This window comes from Physeter macrocephalus, chromosome 6 (genome assembly GCF_002837175.3).
Source record: "Physeter macrocephalus isolate SW-GA chromosome 6, ASM283717v5, whole genome shotgun sequence".
Lineage (NCBI taxonomy): Eukaryota > Metazoa > Chordata > Mammalia > Artiodactyla > Physeteridae > Physeter > Physeter macrocephalus.
This window is the reverse complement of record NC_041219.1, coordinates 62324780-62347525: the sequence shown is the minus strand read 5'-3', so window position 1 is coordinate 62347525 and position 22746 is coordinate 62324780. Positions and strand designations below refer to the sequence as shown.

Sequence of the window (22746 nt, the reverse complement as noted above, 5' to 3'; positions counted from 1 at the left end):
AAAAAAAAAAAAAAAAAAAGTGTTATAAATATATTTTGTTTATATAAACACATATGTCATTTTATTGTATGCAGAAGTGGAATCATGCTGTCAAAGCAACAACTTCAACTAATGTTTGCATGTCTCCACAAAAGGAATTTTTTTTCCTGATGCTTTGGTTTTCTATAAGGACTCTCCTTTTGGAGTGTTTCATTGTTTCCCAAGGTAGGAATTTCTTGGGAATTTGAGATGTTCCTAAATGTGACATTACATTGGGCTGCATCAGGGCAGAACAGCACACACATGCATCCTTTACCAGAGCATGTTTATGCATTCATTGCCTCATAAACCATGGAGCAAGGCTGATAATGATGTGGCGAGGTGACCTCCAGCTAAACGCTGAAGGTGGACGAAACGATGCTATTCTGTGCAGCTGTGGTTACCTCTGAACAATGCCCCAGGCTCTCACATAGGGATGCTACAGACCTAATGGAGGAGAGTGGACAGGGTCCATTTCATCCCACCTGTGAGATGGGAAAGCCAGTCTGTTACTTTGGTGCATATTTCTGAGGCCTGTGTTAAATTGGATATGGAAGCTTAGTGTCCAATAGGAGTAAATACTGTGCAGCATAGCAAAATGCATTTAAGATCAACATTCTCTGCTTTAATTCATTCTGAAACAGTAGAGTTGGTGCAAGTCGCCTGTCTTTTATGTTCCATACAGTGAAACATTTTTCAAATGTGACATTCTTGGGCTTCCCTGGTGGCGCAGTGGTTAAGAATCCTCCTGCCAGTGCAGGAGACACGGGTTCGAGCCCTGGTCCGGGAAGATCCCACATGCTGTGGAGCAGCTAAGCCCGTGCGCCACAACTACTGAGCCTGCGCTCTAGAGCCCGTGAGCCACAACTGCTGAGCCCGTGTGCCACAACTATGGAAGCCCGTGTGCCTAGAGCCCGTGCTCCGCAACAAGAGAAGCCACCGCAATGAGAAGCCCGTGCACCGCAACAGTGAGTAGCCCCCGCTCACTGCAACTGGAGAAAAGTCCGCGTGCGGCAACAAAGACCCAGTGCAGCCAAAAGTAAATAAAATAAAATAAATTAATTAATTTTAAAAGATGTGACATTCTTTAAGTGTACAGGGAAGTACAGAAAATACTGTCTCGATACCACATGCTTCCACTGCACAGATTTAATGAAAGTCAACGTTGGCCATACTTGCTTCTGATCTCTTTAAAAGACAATATTTCATTGGTGGGTATATCCTCCCTAAACAATATCTTGGAAAGAGACTTTTGGCATGAGAACTGGGGGCCAGGGCATCCTTCCAGCCTCTCTGCTCTAGTTCCTGCTCTCAGAGTGTCACTGTCAAGTGAAATGAAGTCTCTCCAGTGACTACAGAGCCCACAGAAGAGAAAACAAAAGATAGAACGAAAGGAAAGATGAAGTCAGGCGTTGCGCAAAGCCAGTAGAGTGACAAGGGGGCAAAGGGCACGATGGGAATATGGGCTGAGCTGGATGTTAATTGCACCATCTGTGAGTGTGTCAGAAGCCCCGATAGACTCAGTAGACTGTTTTTTCTTTTTTCTTCGTCACATTTAGAGACAAGCGGCTTCCCGAATTGGATGAATTTTAAGGTTATGGTTGCACATTTAAGGAGTGAAAACTGAGGCTTTCCCCATACTCTGCCTCGCTCCTGAGTTGTGTGGGGTAGTTCATGGCACTTCCGAATTTACATCTTAGAGCAAACGTGCTTGATGATTTGTCTTCATTGGATTTGGGGGGAAGAAAGAAGCCTCATCCGCCAGGGCTCAATTTTCCAAGAGCCCATCATTCAGGCACTTATTATCCACTTTGTGAAGTTTCTAGGTCTTTCGCTTTTCCCCCTGCCCCCTCCTACTGGGTTTTGGTCATTTTGCTGCTGGTTTGGACTTCCACCAGCAGGTATGGAGGCGCAAAGAGAACAGGCAAAGCATTATTAAGTTTTGCTTCTTGATAAGAGCTCTCTACAAAGGACTCGGTGGGGGAGTGCTGTGAACCTTTGCCTACAATGAGGTTTGAGTTATCTAGTGATTTGGGTTATGCATGCCCTCCCTGTCCTCCATTAGCGCTGCTGATGAAGAGCTGCCGTGCGGAAAAACAGCTGAGAATCGCAATGAGCCATGATTTAAATGTGGTCCTGTGATATGACCCCATGAGGAGAGTGAGCCTGCATCCAGACGAGTTCACTGAAGTATCCAATTGGTGTGCAGTCTTTCTCCTCACCCAGCACAGGTCAGGTACCCAGTACAATAGAAGTTTCCAGCAGGGGTGAGACTGTGTGGTGGGGTAGATTCTAGAATCACCCAGGGCAACTTTCTCAAATTGAATGCACTGATATCTCTGCATGCTAACATTTGAGACAGGTCAGGCTGTGGACTTTGGATTAAATATCATCTTATATTCTGGCAGTGGTTTTGAGAGGATCCGGGCAAGAACAATGAAAACAGTTAAAGGGACTCCACAGAGGTAAAAGGAATCAGAATTCTCAAACCTGAATGAAATACTACTCAGCCATAAAAAAAGAACAAAATAATGCCATTTGCAGCAAAATGGATGCAACTAGAGATTATGATACTAAGTGACATAAGTCAGAAAACAAAATAATGCCATTTGCAGCAAAATGGATGCAACTAGAGATTATCATACTAAGTGACATAAGTCAGAAAGAGAAAGACAAATACCATATGATATCACTTATATGTGGAATCTAAAATATGACACAAATGAACCTATCTATGAAACAGAAACTGACTCAGACGTAGAGATCAGACTGGTGGTTGCCAAGCGGGGCAGGGAAGGAGAGGGATGGACTGGGAGTTTGGGGTTAGCAGATGCAAGCTATTACATTTAAAAAGGATAAACAACAAGGTCCTACTCTATAGCACAGGGAACTATATTCAGTCTCCTGGGATAAACCATAATGGAAAAGAATATTAAAGAAAAGAATGTCTATATGTGTATAACTGAGTCACTTTGCCGTGCAGCAGAGATTGACACAACATTGTAAATCAACTATACTTCAATTTAAAAAAGAAGAATTCTCAGACCTGAAGATGGGGAGCTCCTAAGGTAGCTGAATAAGTGTCATCAGATATGTATATCACAGGTTGCTTATGGGCTGCCGGCTCCCCACTCCTGCCAGCATGACCTTCCAACATGCAAAATGACTCTGCTGCACCCCATCTTGGTCTTTACTCACACTCCAAGCTCCCTTTCCTTCGTGACTCTCCCAGTCTTCCCTCTTCTTCCTCTTCTAATTTTAATAAGAACCAGTCAGTTTACCTCTGAGCTTGAAGTCCTAAGGAGGTTGTCGTTATAATCAGGAAGGTCCTAAATGCAAGATGCCGTGCCTTGAGAGTGGCCTGCAGAGCTCAGAGCTGTACTTTCTCTCCCGGTAATGAGAGGGGGCGGGTAATGCAGCTAAACGCACTACATTTCGCATTCCACGTCCATCCATGCCATTCACAGGGTCCCTTAGATTGTCCTGCATTCAGTCACCACTTCCACTCCTATGCTTCACATTCACATGGTTTCTCTTATCTAGACTATGAGCCCCTTAACTTATCTTCACGCCAAGCATTATTGTTCTCAACAAAGAATTTAATTAGAAAGACTAATTGGATCACTTATCTGCCCCGTTTGAAGACTTGTCTTGGATACTTACTTATAGGGATAGAGCCTCATGTTCAAGACCTTCACATGGCCTCAGTCGCTCCTTCCAGGCTTAAAGCTGTTGTCATTGATTCTCTCCACTCCAGTGACCTTATTGCCTTTCCTCCATCCTGTCCTGCGGCCACGGCGCCAACATTCCTACAGACACTTGCCTATGCATGTGACACAGTCCCTGGACTCTCCATCCATCTCTCTTCTGACAGATAAACAACTCATTCCTTAAGAGCCACGAAAATAGCTCCCCCTTGTGAAGCCGTAAGCCCCTTCCCTACCCAGCTTCCCTGTGTCCTCTGGGCCCTCCCTTCCTTGTGAGGTGGTTACAGTACCCAATACATTGTATTTGTGGGACTTCCCTCTCCTCAGCAGTGCCCCTTACCAGGTCCCTTATTGCTCTGCTGTGTTCCTGAGAGATAGGACAGTGGCCGTCCAGCACTAGGAAAGGCAGAGAGGAGGGAAGGGGCAGGTGAGTGAAGTGATGCACGTTTCCTGCAAGGCTTTACTATCCTGACAGTGTACCACTGCTGGGACACACCCCCAGATACAGATGCTTTTGTTTCCTTGATACATGCTTCTTTCGTGTCTGTTTCGGTGAATGGAGTGGGGCAGTGTTGCTGCTGGAGTGATCTTTTTGCAGCTTTCCACAAAGCACTGGGATCCTCCTTCCTCCTCTTTGACAGCCCTTTCAATCCTCTTCATTCTTCAGAGACAGTCAGTCGCCTCTCAAGTGTACGTGGTGTAGCCTCAAGTCTTATGAAAGGGGAAGAACAAAAGGAAAGGCAAAGAGAGACCAACATATGTATGTATTCTTTTACTCCACTCATGGAAAGGCTTTCTTCTCTTTCCTTAGCTCTGGACAAAGGAATGGGAGACATCTCTCATCTCTTTTCAGAAGAGGGCGTTTGTTTTTTTTTCCCATGATAATTCCATGTGCTTGTTCAGGGATTGAAATAGAGGGGAAGAGTGGACACGTGATCAACAATATTAATTTTGTATATACATTTCTGTTTGTACCCAAAACTGTGGGAAAGAGCTCATGTGATAGATTTTAAAAGTATAATTTAGGAATCAGACAAACCTCAATTTTAATTCCATCTGTCATTTAACTAGCTCCATGACTTTGAAAAAAATTATTTACCTTTCTGAGCCCTAGTTTCCTCATCTGTAACATGGGATCACATAAGGTAACATCTGCAAAATACCCGTAACAGAGTAAGCGCTTAGGAGATGCCAGGAACTTCTCTTACTCATCTCTGTATTTAGTGTCTGACATATCCTAGGGCTCCATGATCTAATGGTGCATAAACTTGACATTGCTCCTGTCAGATGCCTCCTCTAGTAAATTTTACTTTGTATAGATATGATTTAGTTAGTTTCGGAAGCAATTCTTCAGATGTTTGGTAGTATAAATCGGGATCAGAAGCATGGTGTTACTGAAAGGAAAGAGAACTGAGTTTTGAGATAAGTGATATCAAGGATGCCTTTTTGGGGGGCAAGGAAGGATGCAGGGGAGTGCCTCTGTGGGTCCAGAGGAGAATTAAGAGTGCTGTACTTCTCGTTCAAAATTTAGTTATTTATTTTACCTTAAAACCTAACTATTCTCACCTACTGTCGAAGCCCTCAGTGTAAACTATGTTCCCTTTCTGCCTAGTTTGCCCCTTTCCCTCCAACATTTATAGAAGAGTGATTCCAAGAGCAGACTCTCCTTCACAGGAGTAGTTGGTGACCAGCGCTGGTCTCACACTCATTTTCAACACAGAATGACATTTTTCTGGCCTGGGGAGCGTGCGAGGGGTAACTCTCCACCAGGCAGGAGGACTCTGCCACTTCAGGGGTGAGGAAAGCCTCGCCTCCCCACAAGGCAGAGAGTAGGGGAGTCACCAGAGAGTGGGGGAGGGATACACACCCAACAGTATCTCCATCCATGCTGTTTCCCCTCTTTAGGCCAACTGAAAAATGAAAACAAATCTCTTCCTTCTGTGCACATTGCTGGAAAGAGTTGAGAAAACGAGCTAATGGCTACAGGGATCTAATTCACCTCACTCAGGATTTTTTCTCTCTCTCTCTCTCTCCTGGCTTTCCTGGGGCCTCTTAAGACTCATTCCTGCCATCCCAAGACCTTCTTGGGTAAAATTCGGACTTGACAGCAGGCAAGCTTCAGTTGCATTCTCACCCAAACGGGAGCTTTGAGTGTGGCTGGAGAAAGACGTGGGAAGAAGAGTTAAGCTCACAAAGAGAATTCATCTCCTCTAGCAGGTTTTTGTCCACTGCTGAGTTCTTACCTCGTCTTTCCACCAACACCTACTTACTTGGATCTTGACTTATTTTGGCAGTTCTCTGTGCGTGGACTGTGGTTGCCATGGAGATGTTATCCAGCGTACTGCATGCTGTTTCATCTCCTCTCCATCTCTTCCTTTCTCTCCAGCATGTGCTCACTCCCTTCATCCTCTCTTACACGCCCAACCTCACCCCCTTATAATTGAGGACATCAAACACCGCATTTCTTCAGGCTGTTTTGCTGCTCTGCCCCCAGTCACACTGAATGTGTTTTAACTTCCTGTAATCAAAGCAACCTGGGAGTGACTGGAAGAGAGGGAAGGAAATGGACTCAAACGCTAAATTGCTTTATGTTATGCTAGGATGCCCAAGAGTTTGAGGGAATTCAGGCAAGTGTTAATCAAATTAACTTTCCTCTGCTTTCACAGGGAGGTTCAGAGAGAGTTATTAACAGTACGTTTCTGATTTCCACCTGGACTGCTTCTTCGTGTCCTGGTGTTATCTACAAAGGAGAAAGCCTGAACTATCTCAACTCCTGATTTCCCACCCATGAAATAATTCACTTTGTGCATTTTCTGCACTGACCCACAGGCATCTCGGCAGATATTGACATTCTGGGTTATCCAGAGTTGGGCCAAATGTAGAAAAGATCTTAGTGTGAATATCTGAATATTCACCCTCACTTTCTCTTCTTTTTTTTTTTTAACATCTTTATGGGAGTATAATTGCTTTACGATGGTGTGTTAGTTTCTGCTGTATAACATAGTGAATCAAATATACATATATATATATCCCCATATCTCCTCCCTCTTGTGTCTCCCTCACTCCCACCCTCCCTATCCCACCCCTCTAGGTGGTCACAAAGCACCGAGCTGATCTCCCTGTGCTATGCGGCTGCTTCCCACTAGCTATCTATTTTACATTTAGTAGCATACGGTATTTGTTTTTTTCTTTCTGACTTACTTCACTCTGTAGGACAGACTCTAGGTCCATCCACCTCATTACAAATAACTCAATTTCGTTCCTTTTTATGGCTGAGTAATATTCCATTGTATATATGTGCCACATCTTCTTTATCCATTCCTCTGTCGATGGACACTTAGGTGGCTTCTCTTTCTCTTCTGCTCTTGCTGTGGTGTTGTGGGGAGCTGGGGAGAGGGAAGGGGTGAGGGAGGGGTTTTATATGTGCCTAACCACATGAATATTGGGGAAAAGTTATCTCCCTCCCCCACTGAGGACATTTTAATTTTTTTAATTTAATTTTAAAACTGAAAAATACTAGAAAACAGATAACATATAAGTTCTTTTGCTTTTCTGGTTTCTGTTTTTTTAAAGACCTTCTCACTTCAATGTTATAAACAAAATGAGCTCTATTTTTCTCTGTTCCTAAACTACCAAAGTGAGTTTACATTGGTAGAGAACACCCCAGTATTATTTTTTACATACATTTCAGATTCCCCCAGTGCTTTTATTTTTCAAAGAAAAAATCACTGCCAGCAACCCTGTTATCAAGAAATTTTATTTCTTTTTCTTTCTTATGGAATAAGATTTGAGTAAGTTAGGTGATTCTCATGGGCAGATATATGTTTTATGGACAGTGTAACGGGAAGAACATCCAAAGGGGAGAAGTTTAAAAAGAGCTCATGCAGAAATGAAGTCAGCCCCACTTTTCGTCTCATTGGTTTTAGAAAAAAAAGGTTGTAGGTGTATATTCTTTAGAAATTATTCTTTTTTAAATCAATTATTGGCGGAGTCACTTTCTATAGGGAATCAATACTCAATGCTGATACCAGTGCACAGTGCCAGCTCTGTGTGTGTGTGTTTGTGTGTGTGTGTGTGTGTGTGTGTGTGTGAGAGAGAGAGAGAGAGAGAGAGAGAGGTTTGACATAGAAAGGTGGGTGTGAGGGGTGGGAAGTGAGAAAGCAGAGGAGAAGCCTTCAAGACTAGTCTTCTAGAAGTTCAAAAACAAATCAGTAAGTATTTATTGAACATGTACCACAAGGAAGGAACTAATTTGGATTCTGCAAAGGATGATAGAAGGACAAGATTTGATACTTACCTTTCAACAGTGTATTGTCTATCATGGAAGACAAGATCCACACACATAAAACGTTCAGTAACAAAAAGGAGCAAGACATCAGGTCAACAATAAATCAAATGCTGAAAATGTGGACTGGAGGCTAGAAAGGGCAGGAGGAGAGAGGGGCCTGGCATGGTCAGGAAAGTATAGGGAGAGGGTAAAATTGGATCCGAGACCACAAGCATGAGTGAGATTTGTGTTGTACTCAATTGAGAGAAAGTAGAAGGGGGGCAGGAAAATGCAGGTAATGCTCAGGGGACAGTGAAGAAGCCACTTGGCTTTAGCAAGAGTTCATATAGAGAGCAGATAGATGGGGCCAGGATGGAGAGTACCTTGACCATGGGCAGAATTTTCCTCTAGGTAGTGGGGAGCCATTGGAGATTTCTGAGTTAGCAGTGACATAACCCTAAGAAGTCTTGTTGTAAGATGAAGTGCAGGTGGTATTTGGAAGGTGGGGGCGATTGATGGGGAGAAGACGACCCAGGAGAGGGCTGCTGTACGTGTCTGGGTATCAAGTGATAAAGGTCTCGTCTAGGATGAAAGTCGTGGGACTCGAAGGGAAGGGACAGATGCAAGAAGTATTTTGTAAAAACAGGACTGTTTGGGGGGCTCGTTGGTTGTGGGAAACTAGGAAAAGGAAGATGGCAGAGACTCCTGGGAGGTTTCAAGACCAAAGGAATGAGGCCAGCTAATGTTCACTGAGTGCCTGCTGTGTGCCAGGCACCATCCCAAATGCTCAGTGAATATCAACTCAGTCAGAGAGGGGAATTAGAAAATCAGCTCGTTTGAGGAGAAAGATAAAGCAAATCCATTGCCAACACTAAGAGTTTGTAACAGGGGAAATACGAGCAGGCATGGCCATCGAGGGGTGAAAGTGGGGCATGAAAAAGATGTTCGGATGCAGGCATAGAATTGGGACTCAGAGGAAGAGTTGGTGCCCTGAGAATGGCTGAAATGAACAGAGACCCTGTAGTGAATTTCCTACAAAACCTCAAATAAGGGAAAAGAGAAATAAAAGCAGCCAGCAAAGAAGGGAAAGAAGGAACAATCACAGGTGAAGGAGAAGAACCAAGACAGCGCAGCGTGATGAGACCTAGACTAGAAGCATTTCCAAAGGAGGGGCGTGTCCTGCAGCTTAAACCCATGATGAGATGGAACAGAATTAGTACCAAGAGTAATCGTTGTATTTGATTGTCCAGATCATAAGTATGGTTCTGCCTCCCTCATGGAGGATCACTGAGAGTTGATTGTAGCTCCAAAGCAATACTTTAATATTGTATTTTTTAAGTCCAGAGAGAACTTAGATATTCTGTGTCAAAGCAGGATAAATTTTTTTCCCATCTTATCTGAGCCAAATAAATATTCTAGCTCTTGTTGTCTGCCCCTAACAAGAGCTCCAAGAATGCAGTCCTAGGCTTTCATAACTGACTTCCTCCCAGAGTGTGATCTGAGAATTAATTCCTCTATAAGTTCAGTCAAGCTACTGCTTTGTGGTTTGTCTCCTGTTTTCTTATAAGGCGAATTAACTCCATTTCTGCAGTTTGTTTTTTTTTTTTGGATTAGTGCTTAGGAAATATGACAGACTGACAGCCCTTAGAGACCTGGAGTTCTCTTGTTATTCTATGATCGTATCGCCTGACCAGCAACGCGTCTCCAGTCTTTCCATGTCTGTCTCCCCACTTCCCTAAAGATTTCCCTTCTGATGCTGGCATGAGGGACAATTAAAAGCAACTGATGGACTGGTGCTTGGTGGTATAAATAGTGATTAAGAGCCCAGGCTTTGCAGCCATTCAGAACTGGGTTTAGGATTTGGTTCTACCATGTTAGAAGTTTGGGACTCTTTTGTTTTCCTCTCTCCTGACCATTGCTTCTCTTGACAACATGATCCTTAGTGGGAGGAACATGGGTTTTAGAGCCACTCAGAATCAAATGGGATCAACTCCCAGTGTCACCAGCCTTGGGCTTTCATTATAACGTGATCTATCATTTTATAGCACTGCTGTGACAATATCAAATAATGCAAAACACCCAGAACAGAGCTTAGTATGTGCTCAAAAAATGGTAGCATTTGCTAGAGGGTTTTGTCTGTTTTTTTAACTGAGTGACCAGAGCAAGAACTATGGCTTCTAAGCAGTTTTACTTATAGGCTAGAAAGCCATGAGGTTCATTTAGCTTGGGGAGACAAAATTCTGAAAAGAGGGAAAAAAAAAATATCCCTCAGCTCATTTTGTACATAATGCTGAACTACAGCTGACGGTTTAACTGATTTGCCTGGTTCTGAGAAAGCAGCTCATGAGAGCAGCCAGCCTTTTCTCCTTTACATTCATGTTGTAAAGATGAAAGCATAACAGAGAGGGAGGAGCCAGAGGAGTGGCAGAATGTTAAACGCTGAGAGTGGTGATCTCATTGCCAGAAGACAGGGGAGCCTGGCCTGGCCTTGGCCATGTACGTGTGAACTGATATCAGAACATTCAGGTAGAACGGTCCCCTCAGAAATATCACACTGAAGGTCAAGAAAGAGATGGGACCTCTGATGGAGATTTCGGAGGCCTTGGTGCGGAGGTGATGGTTGATACTTGGCTACGAATGAGTCTCAGAGGGAGAGAGCAGGGGTGAAAATGTGAGTCTTGGGGTGCCCCCAAATTAGGGATTTCCAAGCAAAAATGGACAGAAAAGAAGAGAGAACTGGTCTGGGAGATATAGGGAGAACCAAGAAATTATCCTACTTTAATCAAAAAATAAACAGGAGAGGAGAGTTACTGAAAATGTGGGAGTATCGACTGTTAGAAGCTGTATAATGTCAAGGAGAATGATGATGAAACAAAGGCTACTGATTTGATTTTGTTGACTTTGCTTTGATTATTGATGACCTCCTAAGGACAGTTTCCATAGCATGATAGAGGCAACAGCCAAGATTGTAAGAGTTAAGGAGTGAGGGCTGGTGAGGACATCGGGGCATCAAGTGTGAATTACTTTTTTTTTTAAGTTTGCAGTAAAAAGAGTTAGAAAATGGAATTACTTTGCAGAAGTTGGAAAATAAATCTCTGTGACCTCCCCTGGCCAACAAAGAGTTAATGGTATAAATGCACAGTAATTTCAGAAGCATTAAAGAGCATGTTTCCATGGAAACATCAACCTACAGAGGGAGAGAAAGAGCTAGGATCCCCTGAAAAGAAGGAACAGCAGAGTTCTAGCCCCCGCACAGTACAGCAGGGAGAGATGATTACATGTTTCTTTCAGCTTCCCTGTGAAGACTCAGTTGGGGTCCATGGTGCTGTCCTCAAGAGGACCAGGAAAGAGGGAAAGGGAGTTAGGTTTGAATAAACTCTTGCCCTCACCTTGCTTCAAATTCTGACTTAAGGGTCAAGCCATGTTAGAATATTGGAACAGATCGATGGGTGTCTTTAACCAAGTAACTAACTAAAATTAGTTAAAGAAATAAACAAGTTTGATCTTCCCCTGGACCCTCTACTCTAACCTGGTCTAGAAACCGTGCTATAAAGTACTGTGATTTAGAGCAGCACTTACAGAAACTCTAGAAACATAGGCTGTGTTTGCTTGATAACCTTTGATCAGCACTTTTGCATTGTAGTTTCCATCTTGGCGTTTTCTTCTTGATAAGGTATATTATACATTTCGTCTTACTGTTTTCAGGTCCCTGATATCCCTTTTACTACTGACGGATATATTTACATTTCCTGCACCTTCAAACCCAACCAGACTTTAAGGAGCGAGTCCTCTCACTGAACCGAAGCCCCAGAAATCTCTTCTGCAGACTGTGCTGCGGGAACCACATCAACAAACCCCTTGTCGCTAACTAACTTCCCCGACAGTTCACTTCCTTCACGCCCATATTATGTTCCACGGTGCACCTGGGCCACATGTATGTTTCATTCCCCCTGGTCTTTCCTTGGACCCTAGACTCCATAAATCATTCTACTTCCTATGTGAAAGGGCATTATCCCTGTGGCAGGTGGTTCATGACCGCATCTTCTGAAGACGGAGATGTGTGCTGGAATGTGTCAACAGCCCCCGTCACCCTCTGTCTCGCATCCATAGCATGAGGTCATGACGAGGCACCCACCTCCCCGAACGACATCATCTACACCCAGGCATCCTGAGTCCTCTGTCTGTTGGAAACCGTCCCCTGCCCCTGGAATATCTTCCTTCTTTTGATCCTCTTTTCCTCCCGTTCAATGTAATTGCTTCTAGAAATCTCCACCTGAAGGTCTTTCCCACCCGTTAGACTGGAAGACTGAATCATAACCCCCTTTTTCCATGGACGACAGTTCCTCATAACCTTCACTCCCAGCCCCCGTAACTGAAGCCATCTCACTAATTCCTTTGTTTAACTCTCTGCCACCCTTCAGTAGAGCTGTTGGGGGCAGTTGTGAAATTAAGCATATCGTAGCTATGGAGTGGGCAGGTGTTGTGCATGGAGGTATTGCCAGTGTGTTCATTTTGTTGGCCACCTCAGGTAGAGGAGAGGGTAGAGATGGGCTCCTATGGAAGAACAAATTGAGGAACTGGAGAAAGGCCAAAAGGAAGAGAAAAGCCTCCTTATTCTTTTCTCTTGATGTCATGCCCAGGTCACTTTGGATTCTTGACCAAGGGCGTATATGACCAGGGTTTCTTTCAATAAAGTCTGAACATTCACAGGAAGGAAAAGGCTTCTGGTCGTCAGGGTTGAATGTCCTAGAGATGTCTGTGCCAGTCACTGTTCGGCTGCTTTGGGCATATAGCCCCTGAGCAGGGCTGCCAGCTCTTGAGCTAAAGTGGATATCAGAAAGGAAAGCCTTCACCTGCAAATTATTAGTAGGCATAAAGAAGAAATACCAATGTACTCAGCGATCAGCTAGCCTCTGACCTGTCTTGGCATTTTCTCTGGGAAGGTCCCAACTGCTTAGTTTTGGTAACCCACACTGGGCTATATTCCAGTATACTGAGCACATAATCTAGGGAAGAGAAGAGGGGTTTTATTCTGTGCTTTTGAAAAAGGAAGTGATTTTTAACTTACATGCAACATGAAAGCATGAACTTAAAATGAAAAAAAAATGCAGTGATGATAACATTACCCAGAAGAGTTACTTGATTCCCTCCCACTGGGAATGTCACCTTGCAAACTGCCTCTGATAACCCTGGGTTTCCCGTCGCACCTTCTCCTGTGTCACCGTAGCAGAGGTGACGCAGGGCTGTAGGCAGGAGCACCAGGAGGAATTCCTTTCCCGTGTTGAGTCCTGTGCACAGTTCCCTAAGTGCGGAACAGCTTTGGTGTCCAGCGCTCTTGATGTATTGGCGTCGCCAGTTCCATAAGGAACCCACGAGCAGGAGCGTGCCCCCTCCAAAGGAATGTTAAAGAGAATTACATAGTGTTCCAGTCAGGGTTCCAGGAGGTCAGAATGGAGGTCATTTTGAGGAGTCATTTATTCTAGACTAAAGTTATGGGGCTGTGAGCTCACCTTTTGCCTTCCTCAGGAAGTGAACTATACATGGAAGTAGTACGATTAAGTGATTCCCTACTGCAGAGTACCTTACGGGGGGAACCAGCCACAGGAGAGAAAACAAATGTCCCGAAGCCTTAGCAGTTCGGATACTGTGGGAATGGGAGGAAATGCGCTTTTATGGAAAAGAAGAGATCCAGAAATTGGGAGACCCGGACTCCGAACCTACCCTGCCAAAGAGCGGCATCTTCCCAGGCCTTCCTTTAAATATGGAAGGTCAGACTGTGATCCAGGAGTCCGCACTAACTCTAACATTCTCTGATATCCAGGCAGTATTTTTTTTAAAGACAACCATCATAATAACGACGGCAGCTAAAACCTAAGGCTCATTATGTATGGATGCAGTAGTATAGTTCTAAGTCCTTTATGTATCCTCACAGCAGTCCTATAAGTGCTATTATTATTCATATTTTTATAGTGAAGAAACCGAGGCAAAGAAAGGTTAAATAACTCATGAGGTCACACAAGTTCAGAACTGGCTGAGCAAGGAACTCATCTGACCTCAGTGTTCCTGCTTTTCCGTACCACGCTGCACTGCATATTGGTGGTACTGTTTTGTGTGTGTGTGTGTGTGTGTGTAATATGTACTACATTCCTTTAATCTCCACTTAACATATTCTGTTTCTCCCTTTTTTTTCCATCGTCACTATTTTTCTTTTTTTATTTAAGTATAGTCGATTCACAGTGTTGTGTTAGTTTCAGGTGTACTGTTTCTCCCTTTTATTTTCTTTCTGCTAACTCCTCATCACTAAGCATTTTGAGGCATTGTCCAGGCCTTTTCATTCATTCGAGTGTAGGGTATCTTACTACTGAGGACAAGCTCCTGGGTTTGATCCCAGATGGAACGATCCAGAGGAGAATTGTCGCCTGGCCACGGCCTGCCACATTGACCCCGCTTGGTGAAAGGGTACAAAAACGAGGATGAAAGAGTAGACAGGAGGCCATCGCAGCTGGTGGCAGAGCCCCTCGGAGCTCACTGACTTAACATCTTTCTGGAGGAAGATGAAATATTCTCTACCTTCTAATATCTGAGCAGAGATTGTCGGGTGACTCTCAACAATTCCCCTCTGTTTTCTCTCATTTCAGATAAATCTAATTCATGGCATTCAGTCATGAAACAGAATTCGGGTAATAGCTCTCAGAAATATTTCATTGTCAGGCCTAGGGGCCAGAGAAGACTCTCTCACTGTAGTAGTTGGTGAGTTGACACATCACCATTTACCCCTCAGCCAGATTGCTAAGGGGCCAGACCTCACCACCAGTAGGAGAGAGGAAGTATATTAAATTTATATCAGACAGTCTTCAAGATACTTTAATATCTCATTAATTTAACACTATGAATTTAGAATTTAAATAACTGAGATATGGACTAGCCCAAACTTGAAGCTTTTATGATTTGTAAGGAATGGTTTGTAAAATAAATGAATGGCATATATACCACTTCAGAGAAAATGTTTAATCCACTGGAAGACAAACTATTTTTAATTTGCCTCAAGTAATTATAAATTAATGTTACAATCGACTTTTCAAATTAGTTTTTCCTGACGTTCTCTACTAAGTTTCATTTTGCAAGATAAGAGAAAAGGCCTACACTTGACAGCTTCGGAAACTGGTATTTCTAATTCTGTTCAACAACACGGTTTAGTATTTTTACATATGAAAATATATGCCTATGTGCCAAAGGAAACCTTTAAAGCTTCTTCAAATCCCTTTTCCTCAAAAAGAAAACCATTGTCGGCCAGAATAAAATATCGCGTGTGCCTTGAAAACATTGCCACGTAACCTAGGAGCTGGTGGGTCTAGGATTTGAACAGAAGTGGTCTGGCTGCAGTGTCCTTACTCTTCAATGCCACGCACACCGCCTGCTGCTTCTCCTGGTGCTGGTGATGGAGTGTGTGCGGAGTTCATACTGCATTCCTTTCTGCTTCAATTAACTCATTTTTTCCTGTTTCTCCTTATTTTCTTTCTACCAGCATTTAGGGGCATTGTCTAAGTCATTCATTTGAGTGCAGGATATCTCACTAATGAGATCTTTCTTCTGGGTTTGATCCCAGAAGAAGCTATCGGTAAGTACAGGAGAGAATTGTTCCCAGGCCATGGCCTGCCACGGTGACCACATTGTACCGGGTTGGTCATTTTGGATTCCTTTTAATTATTATGAATTTCTATTTAGTCTACCAAACCATCACAAGGAACATCTAATTTTTAAATATTTTGCTTTCTTCCCCCAATACTGGTCTCTAACTAAGTAGCTTTTAAATGTTTTTAAGTCCACTATTTCTAATCCCATAGGAAATTGTTCCTACTATTTCAAGAGAAAACATGCATATGAAATAGTAATTGTTAAAAAGAGACCAGAGGAAGGCTTTTCGAAAGATCTGTGGTTTCTGTCATTTAGATGATAGAGTTTAGCAATATAATAGCCACAGTATTAATCAGATGAAACGTAGAGATAGAGAGCATCTCGAAGCAGCCCTGTGCTTCCCGCATCAGGCAAGTGAGATGGTCTGAACGAGTCTATTTTATAGATGAGGGAGCTGCAGGCTTTAAATGGTAAGTGACACACCAAAGACACAGTGACAGAGTTAACAGATTTTCAGAGCTAGAAAATTGTACACAAAGGGGTCAAGAATTGGACTCTCCTCCCTGGAGCTGTGTTTCCTCCTTTATTATTTTGCTCTGAATAACAAATGGAAATTGGAGAATTTCCAGTTCTCCAATGGAATGGAAATTGGAACATGGAAATGGAGCATGGAGAATGGAAATTGAGAGCTATGAAAAACTCCACCATTTTTGAGGCATGGTGTTGAGTGGAAAGATCACTGGTCTGGGGGTGAGGACACCTGGATCCTCTCTCCAGCCCTGTCATCTGATCTTGCTTGGTAAAGCCACAGAACCCTCTGGACTTCATCTGCTTATCTGAAAATGGAAAGGATTGCCTGAGAGGAGAGACTTGTCTCTCTTATTACCACATTAAAAGACATTCATAAAAAGAATCTAGTACCTTGTGAAAATATGGAGGGCACAATTAGTACTGTGGTGCCAGGGCTCTTGGTTTGCTGGGAAAATTCTGGCAGAGCTCTTCCGGACACCTCCCACACTGGGCGTACTGCTAAATCATTGCAGCGGATGAGCTCTGAGTGGCATGGTCAAAGTCAAAGAGGCACAAGGGCTTTTTACGTCAGCTTGACCCCATTAAACCCAGTGGAGGATGACTCTGGCCACACACAGCAAATGTATTGGCTCTGAGCCCATCAGGGTTCTGAGACTCTCCACAAGCCGGGGTCAGGCAGGAAATGAGATGGGTTTTATTTTCTGCAGTCTGTATGAGGGGTCTGCATAGACCAGGGCATGGCACGTGATGTGAGAATGCTAAGGGGCACATCTGGGGCTCAGCGACACTGGTTTCCCTTTACTTGGTGATGTAAGGAAAAGAACACTGAACTTGAAATCGGAAGACTTGAACTGCAGTCCTGAACAGGCAAGTCACCTGGGAAAGTCAGGTAGCGTCTTGGCACCCGTTTCCTCCTTTCTAAAATGAGAGTTCTCAGTGGATAGTGCCTAAGTTTTCTTCTAGTTCCGGCAATCTGAGATTTGTGTAATATTAGAACTTTATGAGACAAGCCATCAGGTTGCTGCATCCCAGGGACAAATCAAGCAATATTTTTATGTACCAAACCTTGATGGGCCTTCCAGGGGACTAAAGTTTTATGGACAGAGCTTCTGATTATGGCTGCCACTTGAAGCTAGGTTTTCTGATTACATACTTGAGGGTGACATTTTTAGAGAAAAACAGAATTGCTGTGGCATCTCTTAATCTTGTAGTTTAATCCTTTACTGAGAATTTATACATGGAAGTTTTGAGGTTTTAATTTAATTAATATTCAAAATTGACAAAGTACAGCCAGATCCAAAGGTAGTTGGATATTTTCAGGTCGTCTTACGGAAGTTAAATTAATATGACCATTTGACCTAGTTTATCCTCCTTATGTGAGATACAATTTCCATTCCTCCCATGTGTTCCATGGACAATTTGGTCTTATTAAACGTAATCATCACACTTTTACTCACTGAGGTCCAAAATGAGGCAAGTTCCTCGCCTTTAGGTACTCAAATCAAGCTAATATCTATTTTTTATTCTATATAACCTTATATTTGTATCATAGTTTATATCATTTTTCTACCCCCTATTTCATGTGATCATCACAACCTGATAAACTGGAGGTAAAAAATGGTGTTTCCATTTTAAAGAGGAAAAAGTCAGGTTCGGGGCCAAGGTCACATGTCTAAAAGTGACCACACTCCCGATTATTTTTTCACACTTTTCATTACCAATGAATGGATTGGTCTTTTCTGCTATTCAAAGGGCATCCTTGCTCAAGGCGAGTATATATTTGCAAGCTCCTCACTAACAGCTAAATGTTGGCACATCCCAGGGAATTACTCAGAAAAGCACAATGTGAATGATTAATCTATACACTGCTGAAGGATATGAATGATTAAAGGATACTTTGGAGAAGAGTACTTTGTGTATCATCATAACATTTTATTACTATTTTTGATAAGTAAAATATATGAGAAATGTCAACATAGAATAAAATGAACATGTAGAACTGGAAGAGGGTGAACATCCCAGAGAGAGAGAGAAATATATAAGGCAAATCAAAAGGCTCGGGAACAGGAACAATTAGAGAAATTTAATTACAGAGCAGTTACCCATGAATGTGGTTTATTTTCTCGGAGTTTGAATTTCTCAACTTATCCACTTAATTCAGTGCTGTCCCCTTTCAAAGGAGTCATCTTGAGAGGCTATATACTTATTCCATTCGCGCTGCTTATTACTTACATGATTTTGGGAACTTCTCTTTTATAATTGCCTTCGGAAATGGACACTTTCTTTGAAATATTCTTAATGGCATTTTAGATAAAGTCAGAATTATTCAGAGCCTTGTCTGGTGAAAAGGAGGGTGCTTAAACCAGATAATTTATTTCCCTCCCTCCTTCTCTCCCTCTTTCCCTCTCTCCCTCCCTCCCTTCCTACTTCTTTCTCTCTTTCTTTCCATTTCCTTCCTTCCCTCCCTCCCTCCCTCCCTTCCTTCCTTCCTTCTCCGTCTCCCCCTCCTCTCTTGCATTCTTCCAAAAAAGAGGCAAGACTAATTTTTTTTACGTGTTTTGTACACCTTCTCTGCAGACTTCCAGAAATTACTCTAAGCCACACCATATTGTTGTAGTAAGAACATATTTTTCAAGTTGGTTATGTTGGGTGCTTAAATTCTGGTCTGTTAGTTTAAAATATTGTGTTTCATGCTTTTGTAATTAGACTCCCTGAAGTGAATCATATGAGACTCTGGTTGGAGTGTTGAAGTTGTTGTTGACTACAGGAGACCTGAATATCACCTTCTCAGTAGTGGTGGGCTGGAGCAGGCAGCACTGAGCTGAGAGGAGGAACAACACAGGGGATGGTGAAGACGCCAGGTGGAGCCTCGAGCGGAATCAGGGATGCTACACTTTTACCGACTGCAAGTGTCCAGAGAGTGTGGCCGAGGGGATAGAAGGAGGGAGCTGAAGCCGTAGCATAGCAGGACCACGTGAAGGAACCAGGGATATTAAAGCTGCTGTGGCATACGAGAATCAGGGTGGGGTGCTTAGAGGGGACATGGGATTGAGAATGGCACTTAAACTGTTCTTTCTGCTCCCAATTAGCTGGAGAACATTGGGCACATAATTTGACCTCTCTGTGCTTCAGTTCCCTGATCTATCAAGTTAAAATTATAGAACTAATTGAGCTTATGGTTTCTTCAAAGACTAAAATTTATTTTGTAAGGGATACATGATAAACATCTTCAAATACTTGAAGGGCTCCCATGTGGAAGAAGCATTAGACTAAGACTGTATAATATCTAAGGAGGAGACCAGGACCTAGGGGTGGTAGGGGAGCAGATTTCAGCTTTAGGTAAAAAAGAACTGCCCAGCAGTGAGATGGCTGCCTTGAGGGTAGGGTGTACAGTGATAAGCTCCCCCTCAGTGGAAGTATTCAAGAAGAGCTGAGAGGGCTGGTTTTATGATGTAGAAGGGAAGCATAAACTACAAGAAGGAAGTGGCTGATTGATTGTGAAGGTCTCTTCCAATTTTGAGATTCTAGGAATCTCTACTCTTTTGAGGTCCGTATTCTTGATTGCATTTGCCCCGGAATGACAGGTTGAAAAATCCCAGGCAGCTCTAGAAGTGAGAAGTGGTCCATGAGGATTCGATTCACAAGGCCTAGTCATCTCTAGAAGTGCCTGAAGGACATGGCATCCTAGCAACCTTGGTGCTTAACCTAATGTTACCTGGAAGAATCAAAGAAGAGGTTCACAGTTCCGTTGAATGAAAAGACTTAAAAGAGGAGCCTTTAAGCTACCTCCTGCACGTTCTTCTTCTGTCCTTCAGATGTAGTAGGACACCATTGTTGGTCAAAGGTTTGAAGCCCTTCAGAATGCTCAGGACAATCACGAGATTCCCATTTTGCTTCTTAGCAGAGACACATCTCACAGCAGCATCAGGTGCAAGGCTCCTCCAGAGTAGCATGTCATGTGAACACAGAGCTAATCATTATTGATTCCTGGAGCCATGGTGGTAAAGGGACCTAAATTACCATCAGCACAGTTGCACTAATGCGGTTGGAATGGCCTGTGGGAATTCCCGGTGAGGGAACTTCATCAGGTCCGAGCAGCCAGCAGGGGGATGGGCTGAGCGGGGGGTACAGGTGTTGGAGAGGGAGACAACTCCATTGGTCTGACTCTAATTATTAGAGTTTCTGCTAGTTTAAGTGCCTGAACCTAGAACACTCTGTGAAATGTCCCTCCCTCCTCCCCCATAACCACCTCCCACCCCTGCTATTTTCTGTTCACTCTACAAAGTGCAATAGCCCTGGTTTCCAGATGCATCTCGTGGAACCACATCCCTGACTGCTGGACTTATCTTGCAACCCTTAGAAGTATGGGCTGGGCAGGCACATCGCAAGAGTTCAAAAGTGTAGGCATGTATCTGGGAGGCGGAAAGACCCTAAACCCCAGCCTCTCGGAGCAGGAAGTTGTGTTGGCGCACGCCCACTGTGTCTCGTCTCTACCACCTCTGCCCTTTAATCCAGCTCCTTTTTGGAATACTAATCGTTAACACTTAATGAGAGTTTACTCTGCACCAGGCCCCGTGGTAAGCTATCTAATTTAAGCCTTACAAACCTAATAGAGTAGGTGCTTTATTACCCCATTTTTGGCAGATCGTGAAAAAACTGATGTTCAAAAGGCCAGATAAGTTGCTCAGTCATAGCTGCAGACTACAGTCAAACCCACTGCCCTTGTTTTAAATTTCTGTCTTTTCTTATTATTCCTATTATGTGAAAACTTGGATGACGGTACTGGATCATCAGATGGGAGCCCGAGGGGTACAAGCTTTACGTGGCATTTGTACCTCTGTCTACGTGTCTGCCCCCAGCCCTCTCTCTCCGTCTTCCTAACCATCCTGTTCCAGCATACCGTCTTCATACTTTCAACCTTCTCTGTGTTTTATCTTTCCAGGTATCTGATCAATGTGACTTTTGAAGGGAGGAACCTGTCCTTCAGTGAAGACGGCTACCAGATGCACCCGAAGCTGGTGATCATCCTTCTGAACAAGGAGAGGAAGTGGGAAAGGGTAGGACGCGTCGTTGGCAAAATTCTCCTCCTAAGCGGACGGGGTGGGGATCGGGGAGTCTGCAGCACGCTGGAGGGAAATGGCGCCTTGATTTTGCTCTCTGAGCTGGAGAGCAAGAGATCAATACTTTAAGGACACAGGGGAGGCCATTTCTCAAACTTGCATCTTCATTTTCTTGCTACTTTGGTCAATCAAGAGATGATTGTTTTATTGGTAGCGGTGCTGTCTGCAGCATGACTTTGTTTTAATGGAAGAGCGTGCATGCACAATATAACACAGTTAGGTGGAGAAACCGAGTTGTGGTGTAGTTCAGAAGTCGTGTCCTACACGGCATACTGGGGAGGCCTGTGAAACCTAATTTATGAGCACACAAGTCTGGATTTCCTGTGACTGGAGGTTTGCCAGGCAAGGCTCTTCTCAGGATCTCTCCCACCACCAGCTGATCACAGTGTCTGAAAATCTACCATTAGACGTTAATTTACGTGGGCGCCAGACTGCCTGGGTTCAATCCCCAGCTCCTCTGCTCACTGAATTGTCTGTTTAGGACCTTGGGAAAATCTCTCAACTTCTCTGTGCCTCCACTTCCTCATCTGAGAAATGGGGATAATAATAATAGTACCAATAACACAGGGTTGTTATAAGGATTAAATATATTAATATATGTAAAGGACTTAGAAGGGTGCCTGGCACGTAGTAAGCACTTACTAGGTATTGGCTTTTATTATTATACCTGATTCCTAGTTAAATGCAAATGTTCCTGAGAGTAATTTCGTCACTGGTGTTCCCGAGAATGTTCGGCAGGGCACTTGTGCCTTTAGACGCTTTGCTGAGAGATGGTTTCGCAGATAAATAAGACTGAGAGATGCTGTCTACTCTGTCTCACTCTGGGAGATTCTCAGAACATATTAACATTTGAAAGTTCAGAGGTGTCTTTTACTGAGGGATAGTTGACATACAACGTTACAGTAGTTTCAAGGGTACAGTATAATGGTTCAATATTTGTATATATTGTGAAATGATCACCACAGAGAGTCTAGTTAACGTCCGTCACCGTACATAGTTCCAAAATTTTTTTTTCTTGTGATGAGAACTTTTAAAATCTACTCTCTTAGCAGCTTTCAATATGCAGCACAGTATTACTAACCAGAGTCAGCATGCTCTACATTACACTCCCATGACTTATTTATTTTACACCTGGAAGTTTGTACCCTTTGACGAACCACCAGTCTGTTCTCTGTATCTGTGAACTAGGTTTTTTTTTTTTCTTTTGTTTTAGAGTCCACTTATAAGTGAGATCATGCAGTGTTTGTCTTTCTCTGTCTGGCTGACTTCACTTAGAATAACACCCTCAAGGTCTATCCATGTTGTTGCCAATAGAGGTGTCTTATAGCAAAGAAACATCTTTAATTTTATTTAATCTGGCATTTCCCCAAATGATTTATCACAAGATCCCTTTACTCATGAAATCATATTCTGTGAATCACGTTGGGAAACATTGATTTACAGACTCTGCAGACTCTGTGGGCCAATT

General features: G+C 43.3%; 1 protein-coding gene across 1 annotated transcript in view; it reads left to right on the top strand.

Annotated features, from left to right (window-relative positions):
* GRIN2B (glutamate ionotropic receptor NMDA type subunit 2B) overlaps window positions 1-22746 on the top strand; it is a 300853-nt gene that overhangs the window by 166243 nt on the left and 111864 nt on the right. Inside the window, exon 3 of the mRNA XM_007125818.2 lies at window positions 21101-21215. Within this exon, the coding sequence (XP_007125880.2) occupies window positions 21101-21215 (115 nt within the window). The remainder of the gene's footprint in view (window positions 1-21100; window positions 21216-22746) is intronic.